The sequence below is a fragment of the Ranitomeya imitator genome, chromosome 2 (assembly GCF_032444005.1).
Source record: "Ranitomeya imitator isolate aRanImi1 chromosome 2, aRanImi1.pri, whole genome shotgun sequence".
NCBI lineage: Eukaryota > Metazoa > Chordata > Amphibia > Anura > Dendrobatidae > Ranitomeya > Ranitomeya imitator.
Genome location: NC_091283.1, coordinates 613,589,150 through 613,612,078, shown reverse-complemented (window position 1 = coordinate 613,612,078; position 22,929 = coordinate 613,589,150). Strand labels below are relative to the sequence as shown.

General features: G+C 46.1%; 1 protein-coding gene across 4 annotated transcripts in view; it reads left to right on the top strand.

Annotated features, from left to right (window-relative positions):
• Positions 1–22,929, top strand: part of CCDC57 (coiled-coil domain containing 57) — a 178,120-nt gene that overhangs the window by 21,144 nt on the left and 134,047 nt on the right. For all 4 annotated transcript variants that reach the window (XM_069752484.1, XM_069752482.1, XM_069752483.1 and 1 more), the window contains exons 3-4: positions 6,080–6,188; positions 22,322–22,423. In XM_069752484.1, the coding sequence (XP_069608585.1) occupies positions 6,080–6,188; positions 22,322–22,423 (211 nt within the window). The remainder of the gene's footprint in view (positions 1–6,079; positions 6,189–22,321; positions 22,424–22,929) is intronic.

Sequence of the window (22,929 nt, the reverse complement as noted above, 5' to 3'; positions counted from 1 at the left end):
GACAAAAATATCTGTGTTTGTCGTATGATTTGGAATTTGTGTAATTTCATAAAATTTGTCAATTGCATCTGATCACCCTGCCAGACCACTAATAGGTCATCATTATATCTTTGCCAGCACTGCATGTAAATGAGAGATCATCTGTCATTTTGATGAAAAATTCTTATATCACATATTTAAGACCAGAAGAAGAGAAGAAAGGGATTAAAAGAAAAGAGATAACATAATAATAAACCTTCCTAAAAATGTGACTAGTTACAATCATGTTTCCTGCGGAATATGGCTGCACTATGCAAGGAAGGGGAATAAAGGAGTATGAATGGACAATATATGGAAGGCAGGGAGATCTAGAACTTAATCGCTTCACCAGACATTTCCACACATTTCATCTTGACAGCACTCAATGTGTCCTGGATGATCTATATTTTCTCCAAGGAGATTCCTTGCCGGGAGTAATGAGTTCTGCCAGTTCATCTCCTCCAAGTCAGACCTATTGAATTACAGCACACCCTTTGCCCAGCCTGGCACATAGGGTGCAGAAAATGGTAGGCAAAATAGCTGCTTAGGTCAGTTTTTCCGTGTTCTTTTATTTCCAAAACATAGTAAAAACGTTTTGTATTTTCATATAACTAGTTGGCCCGTGCAAAATTTTCACACAATGGTTGTCGGGGCGCAGGCAATTTCAGGAAAATCAAGCTGGTCAAATGTAAATGTATTTAATGAGATGATGAACACATAGAGGTATGTGTCTCACTGACATATATACACAGCTCAAAACAATAAAGGGAACGCTAAAATACCACATCTATATACATAATTGTCTAAGGGGTACTTCCGTCTGTCTGTCCTTCTGTCACGGTTATTCATTCGCTAATTGGTCTCGGCAGCTGCCTGTCGTGGCTGCCGCCACCAATCAGCGACGGCCACAGTCCGATTAGTCCCTCCCCTACTCCCCTGCACTCACTGCCCGGCGCCCACTCCGTAATCCCCTCCACTCACCGCTCACACAGGGTTAATGGCAGCAGTAACGGCCCGCGGTGTAACGCACTCCGTTACCGCTGCTATTAACCCTGTGTGTCCCAAACTATTTACTATTGATGCTGCCTATGCAGCATCAATAGTAAAAATATGTCATGTTAAAAATAATAAAAAAAAAAAAAAACCTGCTATACTCACCCTCCGCCGCCTTTCTCGCTCCTCGCCACGCTCCCGGGACCGCTCCATTGCAAGCGGCAGCTTCCGGTCCTGTCCCAGGGCTGGTGTGCGACAAGGACCTGCCGTGACGTCACGGTCATGTGACCGCGACGTCATCATAGGTCCTGCTCACACCAGCCCTGGGAGCGGAAGCTGCCGCTTGCAATGGAGCGATCCCGGGAGCGTGGCGAGGAGCGAGAAAGGCAGCGGATGGTAAGTATAGCAGGACTTCAACGGGCCTTCGGAAGGTAAGTGTATGTTTATTTATTTTTTTAAGTCTCTATACTACGTGGCTTTGTGCTGGGCAATATACTACGTGACTGGGCAATATACTATGTGGATGGACAATATACTCCGTCGCTGGGCAATATACTACGTGGCTCTGCTATATACTATGTGGCTGGGCAATATACTACGTGACTGGGCAATATACCGTACTACGTCGGCTGTGCTATATACTATGTGGCTGGGCAATATACTACATCGCTGGGCAATATACTACGTGGCTGGGCAATATACTACGTCGCTGGGCAATATACTACGTGGCTGGGCAATATACTACGTGACTGGGCAATATACTACGTGGCTGGACAATATACTACGTGACTGGGCAATATACTACGTGACTGGGCTATATACTACGTGGCTGGGCAATATACTATGTGGCTGGGCAATATACTACGTGACTGGGCATTATACTACGTGGCTGGGCATTATACTACGTGGCTGGGCAATATACTACGTGGTTGGGCAATATACTACATTGCTGGGCAATGTACTACGTCGCTGGGCAATATACTACGTGGACATGTATATTCTAGAATACCCGATGCGTTAGAATCGGGCCACCATCTAGTCCTAGATATTTCTGAATGAAGTTGCTAATTTTTATTCATTGCATAGTGGAATGTGTTCAGAACAATAAAACATAACGATTATCAATGTAAATCAAAATTAATATCCTATGGAGGTCTGGATTTGGAATGATACTCAAAATCAAAGTGGAAGATCAAATTACAGGCTGATACAACTTCAGTGGAAATGCCTCATGACAAGGAAAAGATGCTCAGTATTGTGTGTGGCCTCAATGTGCCTGTATGACCTCCCTACTGTACAATGCCTGGGCATGCTCCTGATGAGGCGGCTGGTGGTCTCCGGAGGGATCTCCTCCCAGACCTGGACTAAAGCATCCGCCAACTCCTGGAAGTCTATGGTACAACGTGACGGTGGATGGTGCGAGACAATATGTTCAGGTCTGGGGAACGGGCCCGCCAGTCCATAGCTTCAATGCCTTCATCTTGCAGGAACTGCTGACACATTCCAGCCACATGAGGCCTGGCATTGTCCTGCATTGGGAGGAACCCAGGGCCAACCGCACCAGCATATGGTCTCACAAGGGGTCTGAGGATCTCATCTCGGTACCTAATAGCAGTCAGGCTACCTCTGGAAAGCACATGGAGGGCTGTGCGGCCCTCCAAAGAAATGCCACCCGACACTATTGCTGACCCACTGCCAAACCGGTCATGCTGAAGGATATTGCAGGCAGCAGATCGCTCTCCACGGCGTCTCCAGACTCTGTCACGTCTGTCACATGTGCTCAGCGTGAACCTGCTTTCATCTGTGAAAAGCACAGGGCGCCAGTGGTGAATTTGCCAATCCTGGTGTTCTGTGGCAAATGCCAAGCGTCCTGCATGGTGTTGGTCTGTGAGCACAACCCCCATCTGTGGACGTCGGGCACTCGGACCATCCTCATGGAGTTGGTTTCTAACCGTTTGTGCAGACACATGCACATTTGTGGCCTGCTGGAGGTCATTTTGCAGGGCTCTAGCAGTGCTCCTCCTGTTCCTCCTCGCACAAAGGCGTAGGTAGCGGTCCTGCTGCTGGGTTGTTGCCCTCCTATGGCCCCCTCCACATCTCCTGGTGTACTGGCCTGTCTCCTGGTAGAGCCTCCAGCCTCTGGACACTACGCTGACAGACACAGCAAACCTTCTTGCCACAGCTCGCATTAATGTGCCATCCTGGATGAACTGCACTACCTGAGCCACTTGTATCGGTTGTAGAGTCCGTCTCATGCTACCATGAGTGTGAAAGCACAACCAACATTCAAAAGTGACCAAAACATCAGCTAGAAAGCATTGGTACTGAGATGTGGTCCCCACCTGCAGAACCACTCCTTTATTTAGGGTGTCTTGATAATTGAAAAAAAAAACACCATAAGAGGAAAAACCTCCACTACTCTAGACAAAAAAAAAACACCAGTACACAGGCAGAGATGCTCACCTGTCAAGGGCCTCCAGACAATTGCACTAACCAAGGTGCAGCAGACCACAATAGAGATGGCAAATACACAGGTGCAATAATATCGATAAGGCAGCCAGCCTACAAGCAGGAATTGGCCGCTTCGTACAGCTGTGCAAACCAATAATCTGTTTGCACAGATTGCAAATAATGCCAGCTTAAGTATTGTGGCCATAATATCAACCAATACCTTGCATTCATTATGTTTTTGTGCACTTTATATCTTTTCAGGGTGCAGCTGGGCCCTAGATGGCTCTGTAAACTGTGGCCTCTGTTCACACAGGATGCATTATAGTCAGCAATGGTTAGCCCACTATATGGCGTCATTAATAGGCTTTGAGCGATATGCTCTGCATTTCTGTGTGAACACGCAACATACAGACTATTTGTTTGCACAGGTGTACCAAGCGGCCAATTCCTGATTGTAGGCAGCTGCCTTATCGGTATTATTGCACCTGTGTATTTGCCATCTTTATTTGGGTCCGCTGCACCTTGGTTAGTGCAATTGTTTGGAGGCCCTGGACAGGTGAGCATCTCTGCCTGCGTACTGGTGTCTTGATAATTGCCAATAATTTCCATCTGTTGTCTATTCCATTTGCACAACAGCATGTGAAGTTGATTGTCAATCAGTGTTGCTTCCTAAGTGGACAGTTTGATTTCACAGAAGTTTGATTTACTTGGAGTTATATTCTGTTGTTTAAGTGTTCCCTTTATTTTTGAGCAGTGTATATATGTTTTCACAAATATTTCAGCCCATGGATCCATTATATGTCCATTTTGCAAGCCGGCGAGAAAATCTTGCCATACGGATGCTGACATGCGAGAAAATCGCATCCTCGCACTGCACACGGATGACATATGGATCACTGTTCAGGGAACATTTATGCAATTTTCGTCCGTATAAAACGGACTGACTTTTTATACGTTGTGCGTGACTCCAGCCTAAAGGAGATTCCCCAACATTAAGCATAATGGTATTTTACTTACTGATCAGAAGAGATCTGATTATCAGGACCGTGCAAAAGAACGGGCAGCAGCATTTTTTTCCCCTCCACAGCAGCACTGCCATCTATCTGCAGTATAGGGAAGTGCAACATAGCCCTATGTATGTGAACGGAGCAGCTCCCTGTACAGCAGTGCCACTTTGACAGTAAAAATGATGGAGAATTGACCCCATAACTGAGCGTATTTACACCATTGTATAGTAATTGGGAATATCCCTTTAGAAAAAAAAAAAAGGAATATCTGCAGATTATTTTACCCTTTTTTACCCTACGGTTGGATTTTTTAAAAAATTTTTGCAAGGTTGTTTCCACCAATCTCTCCCATTGGGAAACAATGTACAGTCTGAGTTATGTCAACGCTTCAGTTTTTTACTTGGAACAGAGGTGACTCCAGGTCAACAATTAGCTGCAACCTTAGGGTATGTGCACACGATGCGGATTTTGCTGCGGATCCGCAGCGTTTCCGCGGCAATTTCCCATGAGTTTACAGTACAATGTAAACCTATGGGAAACCAAAAACGCTGTGCCCATGCTGCGGAAAAAAACGCGCGGAAAAAAACGTGTGGAAACACAGCGTTTTATTTTCTGCAGCATGTCAATTCTTTGTGCGGAATCCACAGCATTTTTACACCTGTTACAATAGAAATCTGCAGATTTAAAACCGCAGCGGAGTCCGCAATAGAAAACACGATAAATCCACAGGAAAAACCGCAGCGGTTTTGCACTGCGTATTTATGAAATCCGCTGCGGAAAAATCCGAAGAGGAGCTTTCTACGTGTGCACATACCCTTAGAAGGAAGATAGACTTTTCAATGACTGTCCAATAATACAGAAAATCTGATGGTTCAGAACCTGTCCGGTCCCTTTTAGGCTGCATTCATTTATATCTTCAGTTTTAAAGCTGAAGTATTAAACAGGTAAAGTTTTACTTTTATTCTACTTCCACATATGTAGCAAATATTTTATATGTACCTGCCTGAATTCGGCTGGGCAAGAAGTTCGGCAAGCTGGAAAGCCCCCAAGGCAAATTTTAGGATTTGTTTCAGCTTTGTATTAGTATGCTTTAGGGGAGTGTGGCGCCACCTGCAGGTCATTTTTCCTTACTGCAGTTTTATGAAAATTAATGTTTAAAATGTATTTTGTGATAACATCGTGGACATGTGGTTTGTTTGGCTATTTTCTTGCTGAAGGGGGCAAGTATACCTTTCAAATGGTGTATGATTTTTGTGTCTGTGGCTGCAGTATGAACGGAGATACAAAGGAATCACCGAAAAAGAGTGTTTTGAAATAATATAGAAGGATTGGAGCAAGAAGGGAAAGAATTCTATGAACACAGCTTTAGAATCCAGATGGGTCTAGCCTTGTGTTTTGCACATCAAAACGAACACATCCAGCCCATGAACGGCAGCGCTTCCCAGGACTCACATCCAAAGATGATATTTTGATTTTTTTGATTTTTTTATTAATTGATAGGAGAAGATACTTGTGTTTTGCACGTTATCATTTTCATTAAAAATATACTTTTGGTTGTCAGACACTAATAATCTCTGAATTTTCAATACGTTATCTTTTGTATTTTACAGCTGTAAAAATGGTGACCTTGATCGTCTCAGGGAGGACTATGAAAATGTGAAGCGCCAGCTGGAAAGAAAAATTGAGGAGGTGCAAGGAGACCTGAGCCTACAGAGACAGGTTAGGCTTGTTTCATACTTCTGTCGGCAGGCGTCCATCAGAATGCGTCACTGCGACGTATCGACGGATGTCTGAAAAATAGTGGATAATGGATGCAACGCATCCTGTGTCGTGACGGATGCGTCGAATTAGGCGCTGCCTGAATTTCAAGGTATAAAAGAGAGAGAATGAATGAATGAATGAATGAATGAATTTCTCTGACTACAAAATCCTGCGGGCATGCTCAGAATAAAAGGGATACGTCGCTGGATTCTATTTTTTTGGTCAGCGACGGATCCTGCGCCCATAGGCTTCCATTATAGCCAACGACGGACAGCGCAGGACCCGTCGCTGACCGATTTTCTGACGTGCACAAAAAACTTTTCTGTACATGGTCATGTGACTGAATCATCCATCAGCTCTTTTCTGTACATGGTTATATGACTGAATCATCCATCAGCACTTTCCTGTACATTGTCATATGACTGTATCATCCATCAGCTCCTCCCCTGCCTGTGCATGGTCATGTGACTGCATCATCCATCAGCTCCTACCTTGCCTGTACATGGTCATGTGACTGCATCATCCATCGGCTCCTGCCTGTACATGGTCATGTGACTGCATCATCCATCAGCTCCTACCTTGCCTGTACATGGTCATGTGACTGCATCATCCATCCTCTTTGCAATTAACTGCTTTTTTAAAAAATTTCAGCCATTCTTGAGATATCAGTACTTTTGTTTTCAGCTTGTTGCCTTGGTGACTGACCACCGTGGCTGTCTAGCTTGTAAGCACTGTATGAAGCTGGATGTGATTTATGAGGTAACCACTTGCTTCAGTGATCCTGGCCAGCTTCAAACAGCGCTCACAAGCTCAATAGAATAAAGCTTGTAAGCACTGCACATTTTCTTTCCTCTAGCTGTGGTGGTCGGTCTACAAAGCAATGAGCAGTATAAAAAAGGCAAGTGTTCATAACTGAAGAATGGCTGAAATTTTTAATAAGCAGAATTCTGCAAAATTGCTTGTATTTACAATCAAACAGTGCATATTAATGAAGATGAAACTAACCCTTTAATAGAAAGATTTATCCAAGGTTTCCTTTATGCATTTAGATTTTCTTAGGCTTAGTTCACATGTGCGCTTTAGTTCTAGGATGATCGACTGTCAGTAGCGCAAGTTGAACGATGATACTGTTACGTAAAAATGTCATGGCTTCTGCTGCGTACAGAGTACAGACGCCGTTTTTATTTTTCTATTGCAATGTATGTCGCATCAATTATTCATAGCAAACGATTCTGTGATTTTTTTTTTTGATAGGTTTGTGTATTAGGGGTTGTGAATTCCACCTGCCATATCTGTCTTGTGTATTCGCACCCTGCAGTCTATTGATCTCACCCATCATCCAGTGCTTGTCGCTTTTATAGCTTTGCGGCAGTCCGATCAATCATGGCGTGTCAGGCCGATCCGCCAGCTGCTGTTCTCAGTCTGGCAGCCTGACTAAAGATACCATTAGTGACAGCCTGAGTAGGGAGTGCAAATGTGCAGGAATGCAGACGGAGGAGGCCGCTCCAGGAGCAATGATCTCTGCAACCTTGAGAAAGGTCACACGTAATAGGGGGAGTTCTGAGCAGGGCGGCTGTGTAGACCTTTGCCTTGACCTCTGTGTTCTTTGCTGACCTTGTGTGACCTTTGTCAGAACGGTAGATAGCTGATCTTCATAGGGCTTTGGAAAGGTCAGGAACTGTCCGCTGTCCTGGAAAGTATAAAAGAAGTACCTGTATTTCCTATGAGCTAATAATACTGAAGCATCTTTTCTTAGAACGGAGCCTTGATCCATTGCTTTGTTGTTCCTCCTGGAAATGTATGAGTGAATTGTTAAATGGTTGTAAGCATTCTACCTTGTCAATGCGGCCTCAGTCTACGCTTGGATATTATACAATAATAATAATCTTTATTTATACAGCGCCAACATATTCTGCAGAGCTTTACAGTTTAACAGTTTCAAACACAAACAGTAACAACGTTAACAATACAATAATTAAAGCGAAATAAAACGACCCTGCTCGTGAGAGCTTACAATCTACAATGAGGTGGGGGAGATACAAAGATACAATGGTCATCTGACTGCATGATCCATCAGCTCCTGCCCTGCCTGTACATTCTCTTGTGACTGTATCATCCATCAACTCCTGCCCTGCCTGTACATTGTCATGTGACTGTATCATCCATCAGCTCCTGCCCTGCCTGTAAATGGTCATGTGACTGCATCATCCATGAGCTCCTGCCTTGCCTGTACATTGTCATGTGACTGCATCATCCATCAACTCCTACCTTGCCTGTACATTGTCATGTGACTGCATCATCCATCAGCTCCTGCCCTGCCTGTACATGGTCATGTGACTGTATCATCCATCAGCTCCTGCCCTGCCTGTACATTGTCATGTGACTGTATCATCCATCAACTCCTGCCCTGCCTGTACATTGTCATGTGACTGTATCATCATCCATCAGCTCCTGCCCTGCCTGTACATGGTCATGTGACTGTATCATCATCAGCTCCTACCTTGCCTGTACATTGTCATGTGACTGCATCATCCATCAGCTCCTGCCCTGCCTGTACATTGTCATGTGACTGTATCATCCATCAGCTCCTGCCCTGCCTGTACATTGTCATGTGACAGCATCATCCATCAACTCCTACCTTGCCTGTACATTGTCATGTGACTGCATCATCCATCAGCTCCTGCCCTGCCTGTACATGGTCATGTGACTGTATCATCCATCAGCTCCTGCCCTGCCTGTACATTGTCATGTGACTGTATCATCCATCAGCTCCTGCCCTGCCTGTACATTGTCATGTGGCTGCATCATCCATAAGCATCTCCCCTGCCTGTACATTGTCATGTGACTGTATCATCCATCAGCTTCTGCCCTGCCTATACATGGTCATGTGACTGCATCATCCATCAGCTCCTGCCCTGCCTGTACATTGTCATGTGACTGTATCATCCATCAGCTTCTGCCCTGCCTATACATGGTCATGTGACTGCATCATCCATCAGCTCCTGCCCTGCCTGTACATTGTCATGTGACTGTATCATCCATCAGCTCCTGCCCTGCCTGTACATTGTCATGTGACTGTATCATCCATCAGCTCCTGCCCTGCCTGTACATTGTCATGTGACTGTATCATCCATCAGCTCCTGCCCTGCCTGTACATTGTCATGTGACTGCATCATCCATCAGCTCCTGCCCTGCCTGTACATTGTCATGTGACTGTATCATCCATCAGCTCCTGCCCTGCCTGTACATTGTCATGTGACTGTATCATCCATCAGCTCCTGCCCTGCCTGTACATTGTCATGTGGCTGCATCATCCATAAGCATCTCCCCTGCCTGTACATTGTCATGTGACTGTATCATCCATCAGCTTCTGCCCTGCCTATACATGGTCATGTGACTGCATCATCCATCAGCTCCTGCCCTGCCTGTACATTGTCATGTGACTGTATCATCCATCAGCTTCTGCCCTGCCTATACATGGTCATGTGACTGCATCATCCATCAGCTCCTGCCCTGCCTGTACATTGTCATGTGACTGTATCATCCATCAGCTCCTGCCCTGCCTGTACATTGTCATGTGACTGTATCATCCATCAGCTCCTGCCCTGCCTGTACATTGTCATGTGACTGTATCATCCATCAGCTCCTGCCCTGCCTGTACATTGTCATGTGACTGTATCATCCATCAGCTTCTGCCCTGCCTATACATGGTCATGTGACTGCATCATCCATCAGCTCCTGCCCTGCCTGTACATTGTCATGTGACTGTATCATCCATCAGCTCCTGCCCTGCCTGTACATTGTCATGTGACTGTATCATCCATCAGCTCCTGCCCTGCCTGTACATTGTCATGTGACTGTATCATCCATCAGCTCCTGCCCTGCCTGTACATTGTCATGTGACTGCATCATCCATCAGCTCCTGCCCTGCCTGTACATTGTCATGTGACTGTATCATCCATCAGCTCCTGCCCTGCCTGTACATTGTCATGTGACTGTATCATCCATCAGCTCCTGCCCTGCCTGTACATTGTCATGTGACTGTATCATCCATCAGCTCCTGCCCTGCCTGTACATTGTCATGTGACTGCATCATCCATCAGCTCCTGCCCTGCCTGTACATTGTCATGTGACTGTATCATCCATCAGCTCCTGCCCTGCCTGTACATTGTCATGTGACTGTATCATCCATCAGCTCCTGCCCTGCCTGTACATTGTCATGTGACTGTATCATCCATCAGCTCCTGCCCTGCCTGTACATGGTCATCTGACTGCATCATCTATTGGCATCTGCCCTGCCTGTACATTGTCATATGACTGTATCATCCATCAGCTCCTGCCCTGCCTGTACATTGTCATATGACTGTATCATCCATCTGCTCCTGCCTTGCCTGTGCATTGTAAATATAGAAAAACTGACTGAACAGCAATCTAATCTGAACTAGTGCATAACCAAAAACGTCATATAGCAAATAGATTAATGGCTGCACTCAAAATTAATCTGTGCTAGAGCAAGGAAATTTGCGATACATGAAATGGGAATAGCATAATGGCTTGTGAAATATATAAAAAAAACACATGAGATTCTTAGCACAAGATTTGGCCAAAAGTTGTGAGCCCATCCACCAATCGTCAAGGTAATCTCAGAACGGATGGGTACCTGAGCTGACTGCCTACATGGTCATGTGACTGCATCATCCATCAGCTCCTGCCCTGCCTGTACATTGTTATGTGACTGTATCATCCATCAGCTTCTGCCCTGCCTGTACATTGTCATGTGACTGTATCATCCATCAGCTCCTGCCCTGCCTGTACATTGTTATGTGACTGCATCATCCATCAGCTTCTGCCCTGCCTGTACATTGTCATGTGACTGTATCATCCATCAGCTCCTGCCCTGCCTGTACATGGTCATGTGACTGTATCATCCATCAGCCCCTGCCCTGCCTGTAAATGGTCATGTGACTGTATCATCCATCAGCTCCTGCCCTGCCTGTACATGGTCATGTGACTGTATCATCCATCAACTTCTGCCCTGCCTGTAAATGGTCATGTGACTGCATCATCCATGAGCTCCTGCCTTGCCTGTACATTGTCATGTGACTGCATCATCCATCAGCTCCTGCCCTGCCTGTACATGGTCATGTGACTGTATCATCCATCAGCTCCTGCCCTGCCTGTACATTGTCATGTGACTGTATCATCCATCAGCTCCTGCCCTGCCTGTACATTGTCATGTGGCTGCATCATCCATCAGCTTCTGCCCTGCCTGTACTTGGTCATGTGACTGCATCATCCATGAGCTCCTGCCCTGCCTGTACATTGTCATGTGACTGTATCATCCATCAGCTCCTGCCCTGCCTGTACATTGTCATGTGGCTGCATCATCCATCAGCTTCTGCCCTGCCTGTACTTGGTCATGTGACTGCATCATCCATGAGCTCCTGCCCTGCCTGTACATTGTCATGTGACTGCATCATCCATCAGCTCCTGCCCTGCCTGTACATTGTCATGTGGCTGCATCATCCATAAGCATCTGCCTGTACATTGTCATGTGACTGCATCATCTATCAGCTCCTGCCCTGCCTGTACATGGTCATGTAACTGCATCATCCATCAACATCTGCCTTGCCTGTACATGGTCATGTGACTGCATCATCCATTAGCTCCGGTCTTGCCTGTATATGGTCATGTGCATGTATCATCCATTAACTCCTGCCTTGCCTGTACATGGTCATGTGACTGCATCATCCATCAACATCTGCCTTGCCTGTACATGGTCATGTGACTGCATCATCCATTAGCTCCGGCCTTGCCTGTATATGGTCATGTGCATGTATCATCCACTAACTCCTGCCCTGCCTGTACATGGTCAAGTGACTGGAACTCCCGCCAGGGCCATGGGGTACTCGATACTGGGTCCAGTACTTAAAAGGATGTGTCATGGTGGCGTGACCCGGTCCGTGGCCCTGGGCACCCATGTTAAAGGGAAAGTATTTAAAGGGATTTGTATAATAATAAACGTTTGTGACGGCACATGTGGTATTCGGTCAGGGGTGACCAATGCTGCTCAAAGGGTCCACTGCGGTGATGTTACTGCAGCAGGGATGGTATGGCTTCTCACAGGTGAAGCAGGGTTCCCTGGGCTCCCTGTGTAGTAGATGAAGATGGTGGTAGGTGGTGTAGTAAGAAAACAGAGGGCACAGGGTTGCAGTCTCTTCACCTCGTTACTTGGTTTAAGGCAGCTACAGTCCAGGGCACCAGATCACGGATGCTGGTGTGGTTCGGCTGGCTTGGAAGCGAATTGTGAATCCCTCTAACCAGGTGGGGTTGGAAGCCTTCCTTCTAGCGCTGTGGTGTTGTAGTCCCTTGCTGCCTTAGGCCTCACATGAGGTCCTCACGTTTTCTCTCTGTCCCCTTTGTTGGTGGGACACTACCCATACGACAGGTAACTCAAGCCTTTTTACAGGATCTCTATCACGACCCGTGCTCTATCTGCTACTGTGTCCTCGGATGTTAATGGTGGACAGGTAACTTGCAATCAGCTGTCTTCCGGTTTCTGCTGTGATACATAAAGTGCTGCACAACCTCGGTCTTCTGGCTACCGGTATATGCGCTCAGCATGGAGGAAGTTCAGTCACAACTTCTCTCTCCAGCTCTTCACTTCGCCTTTGCGCTTTCCTCCTTTCAGTCTCTTTCCAAGTTGCCCTGCTCTCTTTTTCCTTCCCAGGAGCTGCAGAATCACTCGTCTGCACGGCCCCAGCTTTCCTTCCTCACTCTCCTCTCACCAACTTACTAACTCTCCCCAAACTGCCTAGCAACTGACTCGTCCTCCCAACCATCGACAGCAGCTCCCCTGAAGTCGGATGCAGAGCTCCCCCTTCTGGCCAGGAGTCAGAACGGTGTTGTATGTGCTGAATACCTGTTAAAGGGATCCTTCCATGCTTCCAAGCATGACATCACTCTTCCCGTGAGGAAAGCAATGCCACTGTAACAATCGGTTACCTTTGGTGTTACACCTACATCATCCATTAGCTCCTGCCTTGCCTGTATATGGTCATATGACTGCATCATCCATTAGCTCCTGCCCTGCCTGTACATGGGCATGTTAGTACCTCCTTCATCAGCTCCTGCACTGCCTGTACATTGTCATTTGACTGCATCATCCATCAGCTCCTGCCTGTACATGGTCATGTGACTGCATCATCCATCAGCTCCTGCCTTGCCTGTAGATGGTCATGTGACTGCATCATCCATCAGCTCCTGCCTTGCCTCTACATGGGCATGTGACTGCATCATCCATCAGCTCCTGCCTTGCCTCTACATGGGCATGTGACTGCATCATCCATCAGCTCCTGCCTTGCCTGTATATAGTCATGTGCATGTATCATCCATTATCTCCTGCCCTGCCTGTACATTGTCATGTGACTGCATCATCCATCAGCTCCTGCCTTCCCTGTATATGGTAATATGACTTCATCCATTAGCTCCTGCCCTGCCTGTACATTGTCATGTGACTGCATCATCCATCGGCTCCTGCCTGTACATGATCAAAACGACATTGCTGGGCACATTTCCATTTTGTCACTTCTTTTAAGTGCTTCAGGGATCAGAATCTATGAAACTATTAAAAGTGCAGTGGCAAAAACCATCAAGCGCTACAAAGCAACTTGCTCACATGAGAACCGCCCCAGGAAAGGAAGACCAAAAGTCACCTCTGCTTCTCAGGATAAGTTTTTCTCTATCCCCATGATGGCACCACGGAGAGAGGGGTCCGCCCCCAGGGACAGGAAACCTACAGATGAAAAAGGGCGTACCTCTCTCCCACATCAGTTGGTTTCCTGTCCCTGACGGGGAACCTACAGCACGTACCTGAAGGATTCTTCGTGGGATTCCAGGGAGCTGGCCGGTCGGTTCCTGACAGGGGGCGCCCTGTCACGGCTGGATCCAGCAGGTTTTTCTCCCCCCTTTTTCTTCCGACCCTGAAGCACCACCGCTGGGGTCGGCGGGCCCTATGGGTGAGTGTAGCAGGGGGAGGCAGTGAAGAGGTTCGAGCCTGCCTTCCCCGTGAAAAAAAAAAAAAAGGGGAGGAAAGAGGCAGGTGACGGCGGTCACCGATATAGCCTCTGTACCGCTGATCGGTACATGGAGGTAGCGGCGGCTACGCTACCATGAGGGACACAGGAGCGCTAGAGCGCGCAAATGCGGCCATGGCACCGCCGGACACCGCCGCCTAAACCGGAAGTGCGGGGGGCAGCAGGACGGGGGCGGAACGATAGAACGCGCGCACAGGCGTCCCCGATAATATCCTCCCTATGGGGTGCCTGTGCCGCGAACCGGAAGTGACGCGCGCGCATGCGCAGATTGCCGCTTTTACTGGCGGCAAATTTAAAAAGAGCGTTCCCTAAGGGAAAAGCGTGGAAAAACCTCCTCTTTGCTAAAAACGCAGAGTGGAGCCACTATGAGCGATAAAGAGCAGCAAGAGGCACAGGAGTGTGCGCAATCATCGCCTGAGCAAGTACAGGTACAGCGGCACCCGCGCTCATAGCATCAGCGCAAGGGAAACGCTCCTTCCCAGCAGCAGCGGACGCTCAGGGTCACAACGCAGCCGAGTCTCTGAAAAAACTACGCGACCGGTGACGAATCCAGCGGATATAGTCCAGAGGCCAGAGACGGTATCTCTTATTCACTAAGGGTGAGTGATCTACGTGAAAGTAATAATGTAATACGTGATTACTCTTTCTCCTAGGGAAGAAAATGTACAGACAAATCAAAGCACAAAGTGTGTGCGATATGTTTGGAAGAGCTACCTTCCTCCTGGGAAAAAAAGCTATGCGGGTCTTGCATAGAAAAAAACATTCAGGAGGAATCCCCGACGTTCGCATCAGACCTGAAAACACTAATAAAAAATCAGGTGGAGAGTGCCCTCAAAGGCATTAAAGTCACGAAGAAAAAACATAGATCAGGTCATAAGTCCCCTGAATCTAGCATAGACGAATCAGAAAGTGAAACATCTGACTCTAACGATTCGTCGACATCTGAGACCTCTTCACTATCATCAGAGGGGGGACGCAGTTGCTTCCCCATCGAAGAGACAGACGCACTGGTAAAGGCCATCAGAACGACCATGGGTCTGGTAGACGAACGTCCTAAAAGAACAGCACAGGACATAATGTTCAGCGGATTAGAACAAAAGAAAAGAAGAGTATTTCCAATAAATGAGAAAATTCATTCTTTGATCAAGAAAGAATGGAAAAAAAACGGATAAAAAAGTTCTCTTGACCCCCAAGAAGAAATGCCCGTTCGACGACCCAGCCTGCTCATCCTGGAGCAAGGCACCCAAACTGGATGTGGCCATAGCAAAGGCCTCCAAAAAATTTGCCCTGCCCTTCGAGGACATGGGCACTCTAAAAGATCCGTTGGACAAAAAAGCAGACTCTTTCTTAAAAAACTCCTGGGAAGCAGCAGGAGGTGGTCTAAAACCAGCCATCGCAGCCACCTGTACGGCCCGTGCCTTAATGGTATGGCTTGAGCACTTGGATTCCCAACTAAAGGGGAAAGTTTCAAGAGAAACAATCCAGAAGTCAGTGTCCATGATGAAAGGGGCGGCAGCCTTTTTGGCGGACGCTTCGGTGGACTCTGCGAGATTAGCAGCCAGGTCGGCCTCTTTCTCAAACGCCGCAAGACGTGGCTAAAGTGCTGGCCAGGGGACTTGCAAACAAAGACCAAGTTATGCTCAATACCTTGCGAAGGTGAATTTCTGTTCGGATCAACATTGGACGACATCCTCGATAAAGCGGGAGATAAAAAGAAATCTTTCCCCGGGTTCTCTAACCAGTCATATAGGCGTTCCTTTTGGAACAGAAAGTTCATGCGGAGAAGACCCCCAAAAGGGAATAAAGACGGATGGGAAGACAGAAGGAACAAAAACAGGGGCTTCTTGTTCAACAAACCCCCCCTTCCAGATAATAAAAAATCTCAATGAAGGTACTCCCCGGGTCGGAGGGAGACTAGCCGAGTTTCTTCCAGCCTGGGAAAGAATTTCAAACAGTCCTTGGATCTTAGGTATTATACGAGAAGGCCTCAAATTCAAATTTCGTATCCCTCCCGGCAACTCCTTCATGATAACGTCTCAAAAACAATCACACGAACAGTCAGCTCTCCAGAAGGAAATTCTGAACCTAATCCAGAAAGGTGTATTGCAAGAAGTCCCATACCAGGAAAGAGGCACGGGTTTCTATTCTCCTCTCTTCCTCCGCAAGAAACCGGACGGATCGTACAGAACGATCATAAATCTCAAAAAATTAAACAGTTTCCTAGAGATACAACATTTCAAAATGGAGACAATAAAATCTTGCGTGAGAATACTCTTTCCCTTGTGTTTCATGACTGTTCTAGATTTACGAGACGCATATTACCATGTGCCCATCCACAGAGATTATCAAAAATATCTCAGACTGGCAGTGAATATCCAGGGGGAAGTAAAACACTTCCAATTCCGGGCTCTCCCCTTCGGGATAGCCGTCGCTCCTCGGGTATTCACGAAAATAATGTCAGAGGTAATGGCCCACATACGGGAACAGAATATCCTAATAGTTCCCTATCTGGACGATCTCCTCGTGGTAGGGAACTCATTTCAACATTGCGAACAACAGTTGAATCTGGTCATGGCTTCACTGTCGAGTCTAGGGTGGCTGCTAAACATACCCAAGTCCAAGATGGTGCCATCCCAGGTACAGGAGTACTTAGGGATAGTCCTAGACTCGATCACGCAGAAATGCTATCTTCCTCAGGAGAAGATTCAAAAAATGACACAGGCAGTGTTACAGCTGACGGTATCCCCAGTCACTACTCTGAGGAAAGCAATGTCCCTGTTGGGCTCCATGACTGCCTGTATCCCGGCCGTACAGTGGGCACAATGTCATTCCCGGGATCTACAATGGGAGACTTTAGATTCAGGCATATCTCTGCACGGAAATTTAGACGGGCAGCTAAGTATATCACCAAACACGATACACTCCCTAGTATGGTGGGCAGACCCAGGGAATTTAACCAAAGGGGTTCCTTGGGCGCTACCGACAGAAAAGATTCTAACGACAGATGCAAGCCCCTGGGGTTGGGGAGCACATATAGACAATCAAGTGGCACAGGGGAATTGGAACAAAAGTCAAGAGCTAACTTCTTCCAACATGAAAGAACTGTTAGCAGTAAAACTGGCCCTAACACACTTTCTATATCTCCTCCATTCCCATCACGTAAAGGTCTTTTCGGACAACCAAGTTGTGGTCGCATACCTAAACCACCAAGGGGGCACCAGGTGTCGAGCATTGATGGAGGTAACCCAATCCATCTTCCACATAGCGGAACACAGTCTAAAGTCCTTGACAGCTCTTCACTTAAAGGGCTCAGAAAACCAAACTGCAGACTTCCTAAGCAGAACATGCTTAAAGCAGGGGGAGTGGGAGCTAAACCAGTCGGTCTTCGATCAGATCGTGAATCATTGGGGTTTACCAGAAATAGACCTATTCGCGAACAGTGAAAACCACAAAGTAAAAACATTCTGCTCAATCGATCTCCGGGGTAACCCTGTAGCTCTAGACGCACTGACAATTCCTTGGAACTATCATCTCGCCTATGCGTTCCCTCCAATGTCGCTCATCCCCTTAGTATTGAGGAAAATTCGGGAGGAGAGAGCTACAGTGATAGTAATAGCGCCATTTTGGCCCCGCAGAATATGGTTTTCTTGGCTAAGAAAAATGTCCATATCAAGTCCATGGGTTCTACCAGACACCCCGAACCTTTTGTCCCAGGGTCCGGTATTCCACCCCAATGTAAAGAATTTACACATGACAGCGTGGCTTTTGAAAGGAGGTTGCTAAGGGATAAAGGGTTCTCTCCCAACTTAGTGCCCACTCTATTACAGAGTAGAAAACCCATAACCACTAGAATATATGGGAAAGTGTGGAAAAAATTTTTGTCGGTATCAGGTGCAGACCCGTCCGAGGAGATTCCAATAGGAAAAATCCTTGAGTTCTTACAGAAAGGTCTGGAAAGAGGTTTGGCTACAAGCACTCTAAAGGTTCAGGTGGCAGCCTTGGGAGCACTGTATAATTATGATTTGGCCAGAAATCGGTGGGTCATGCGATTTATTAAAGCCTCAAGTAGGTCCAGGCCTATTCCCCTCCACAATTCTCCTCCATGGGATCTAAACCTTGTATTAAACGCTCTAACCAAACCTGCCTTTGAACCCCTGACAGAAGTTCCCTTAAAGATTTTGTCCCTAAAAACCACACTCCTAGTGGCCATAACCTCGGCTCGTCGCGTCAGCGACATACAAGCGCTATCTTCATGCCCACCCTTTACCCAAATACTTGATGACAGAGTCATTCTTAAAACTGACCCGGCTTACCTCCCTAAAATAGCGTCACAGTTTCATAGAACTCAAGAGATTTCGTTGCCCTCCTTTTGTCCCAACCCTAAAAATGAGGGGGGAAAAACACTGCACACCCTAGACGTAAAAAGATGTCTGATCCAATATCTATCAGCCACTAGGGAGTGCAGGAAGGATAGGGCTCTGTTTGTCTGCTTCCAAGGTCCACGCAAGGGACAAAAAGCATCAAAAGCCACATTAGCAAGATGGATAAGAGACGCCATCGCCCTATCCTACTCATCCTGCGGGACAGCCATCCCAGAGAATATAAAGGCTCATTCGACCAGAGGAGTGGCATCATCCTGGGCAGATATGTAGAGCGGCCACTTGGTCTTCCCAGTCTACATTTTTCAAGCATTACCGCTTAGACTTGACCTCCTCTGATCCTACCTTTGGGCGAAGGGTTCTAGAGGCAGTGGTCCCTCCCTAAGAGCTCTATCTATTCAAATCTCTCCGTGGTGCCATCATGGGGATAGAGAAAATGGTAGTTACCTGCCGATAACGGTATTTCTCTGATCCCATGATGGCACCCGTATATTCCCTCCCTTTTCACACACAGGTGTGCACTTTGTAATGTACTAGTAATTAATTTTAGTCACGATGCCTCTGTTAAGTTAGATTGGTTAAGTTTAATTTGTGCAAATATTGAGTTGCAGCTGAAGTTCTGTATAAGGCTCTGTAATCCAACTGATGTGGGAGAGAGGTACGCCCTTTTTCATCTGTAGGTTTCCTGTCCCTGGGGGCGGACCCCTCTCTCCGTGGTGCCATCATGGGATCAGAGAAATACCGTTGTCGGCAGGTAACTACCATTATCCCTTTCACCATCCTAAGAAATCGCAGGTTAACAGCAGCTCAGATTAGAGACCAGGTCAATGTCGCACAAAGTTCTAGCAGCAGACACATCTCTACAACAACTGTTAAGAGGAGACTTTGTGCAGCAGGCCTTCAAGGTAATATAGCTGCTAGGAAACCACTGCTAAGGACAGGCAACAAGCTGACTTGTTTGGGCTAAAGAACACAAGGAATGGACATTAGACCAGTGGAAACCTGTGCTTTGGTCTGATGAGTCCAAATTTGAGATCTTTGGTTCCAACCACCGTGTCTTTGTGCGACACAGAAAAGGTGAACAGATGGACTCTACATGCCTGATTCCCACCATGAAGCATGAAGGAGGAGATGCGATAATGTGGGGGTGCTTTGCTGGTGACACTTTTGGGGATTTATTCAAAATTGAAGGCATACTGAACCAGCATGGCTACCACAGCATCTTGCAGCGGCATGCTATTCCATCCGGTTTGCGTTTAGTTGGACCATCATTTATTTTTGAACAGGACAATGACCTCAAACACACCACCAGGCTCTGTAAGGGCTATTTGACCAAGAAGGAGAGTGATGGGGTGCTACGCCACATGACCTGGCCTCCACAGATACCAGACCTAAACCCTGACCGCAGAGTGAAGGCAAAAGGGCCAACAAGTGCTAAACATCTCTGGGAACTCCTTCAAGATTGTTGGAAGACCATTCCCGGTGACTACCACTTAAAGCTCATTAAGACAATGCCAAGAGTGTGCAAAGCAGTCATCAAAGCAAAAGGTGGCTACTTTGAAGAACCTAGAATATAAGACGTAATTTCAGTTGTTTCACACTTTTTTGTTAAGTATATAATTCCACATGTGTTAATTCATAGTTTTGATGCCTTCAGTGTGAATGTACAATTTTCATAGTCATGAAAATACAGAAAAATCTTTAAATGAGAAGGTGTGTCCAAACTTTTGGTCTGTACTGTACATATACAGTGTCCAATATGTCACACCTAATCTTGCCTTATCCTGCAGGGGGCGTCAACTTAATGAGCATAAACTATAGAAAATGCAATCTCTCATTGTAATTTGTCTTTAGCAGGGAGTCCTTTTGAACAATTCTGGCACTAAACACTGGGTTCCTGATATACAGTGCCAGTCATGGCATATCAGAATACCCCCATGTGTACCCCACTATGATAGTGAAGAAAACTACATCACACTTAAATGGTTGAAGAGGTCCTCCTATGTCTATTTTTGAAAAACAGCTGTGAATATACAGGTCCTTCTCAAAAAATTAGCATATAGTGTTAAATTTCATTATTTACCATAATGTAATGATTACAATTAAACTTTCATATATTATAGATTCATTATCCACCAACTGAAATTTGTCAGGTCTTTTATTGTTTTAATACTGATGATTTTGGCATACAACTCCTGATAACCCAAAAAACCTGTCTCAATAAATTAGCATATCAAGAAAAGGTTCTCTAAACGACCTATTACCCTAATCTTCTGAATCAACTAATTAACTCTAAACACATGCAAAAGATACCTGAGGCTTTTATAAACTCCCTGCCTGGTTCATTACTCAAAACCCCCATCATGGCTAAGACTAGCGACCTGACAGATGTCAAGAAGGCCATCATTGACACCCTCAAGCAAGAGGGTAAGACCCAGAAAGAAATTTCTCAACAAATAGGCTGTTCCCAGAGTGCTGTATCAAGGCACCTCAATGGTAAGTCTGTTGGAAGGAAACAATGTGGCAGAAAACGCTGTACAACGAGAAGAGGAGACCGGACCCTGAGGAAGATTGTGGAGAAGGACCGATTCCAGACCTTGGGGAACCTGAGGAAGCAGTGGACTGAGTCTGGTGTGGAAACATCCAGAGCCACCGTGCACAGGCGTGTGCAGGAAATGGGCTACAGGTGCCGCATTCCCCAGGTAAAGCCACTTTTGAACCATAAACAGTGGCAGAGGCGCCTGACCTGGGCTACAGAGAAGCAGCACTGGACTGTTGCTAAGTGGTCCCAAGTACTTTTTTCTGATGAAAGCAAATTTTGCATGTCATTCGGAAATCAAGGTGCCAGAGTCTGGAGGAAGACTGGGGAGAAGGAAATGCCAAAATGCCTGAAGTCCAGTGTCAAGTACCCACAGTCAGTGATGGTGTGGGGTGCCATGTCAGCTGCTGGTGTTGGTCCACTGTGTTTCATTAAGGGCAGGGTCAATGCAGCTAGCTATCAGGAGATTTTGGAGCACTTCATGCTTCCATCGGCTGAAATGCTTTATGGAGATGAAGATTTCATTTTTCAGCACGACCTGGCACCTGAGCTTAAGGCCGCTATTGAAGCATCCTGGGCCTCCATAACATCTCAGCAGTGTCACAGGCTGATTGCCTCCATGCCACGCCGCATTGAAGCAGTCATTTCTGCCAAAGGATTCCCGACCAAGTATTGAGTGCATAACTGAACATTATTATTTGTTGGTTTTTTTGTTTGCTATTAAAAAACACTTTTATTTGATTGGATGGGTGAAATATGCTAATTTATTGAGACAGGTTTTTTGGGTTATCAGGAGTTGTATGCCAAAATCATCAGTATTAAAACAATAAAAGACCTGACAAATTTCAGTTGGTGGAAAATGAATCTATAATATATGAAAGTTTAATTGTAATCATTACATTATGGTAAATAATGAAATTTAACACTATATGCTAATTTTTTGAGAAGGACCTGTAGTCTAAAAAAAAAAAAAAAAAGAAATGAGACACTGTTCACACTCTGCAGTGGTTAAGTGTAGTCAGTGCTTGCGTGCCTTCTAACCCATGTATCTGTTCATTAAGTTTGCATTTTTTACAGGAATTATCTTTGGAGTTCGATTGTGAAATGAAGAAGCGTGAGCATGAGTTTCGTCTACGCATTGATGAGATGAGCACTGTGGTTCTTTCCCATGAACTCAAGGTATAAATACATTGAGTGCATGTAGACACTTAGGCTGCTTTCACACATCAGTCACAATCCGTCGAATTTTGAAAAAAAAACAGATGCCGCCGGATCCGTTTTTTTTCTCATAGACTTGTATTAGCGACGGATTTCGATGGATGGCGATGCGATGGATGACGTTTCATCCGTCGTCCGCCGGATCTGTTGAAAATTTTTTGTCCGGCGGCCGGAGACAATGAACAAAGTAACATTTTTTGTGTACGTCAAAAAATCGGACAGCGATGGATCCATCGCTGTCCGTCGTTTGCTAGAATGGAAGCCTATGGGCACTGGATCCATCAAAAGACGTAATCTGGTGACTGATTCCATTTTTTTTTAACTGAGCATGCTCCGATTTTAATTTTTTTAAAAAAAACGGATCCATCAAAAAACTAGAGAAACGGATGAAAACTGATGTGACAGATCTGTCGAAAAAACGAATCCGGATTGTGACTGACGGCAAAAAACTGATGTGTGAAAGGGGC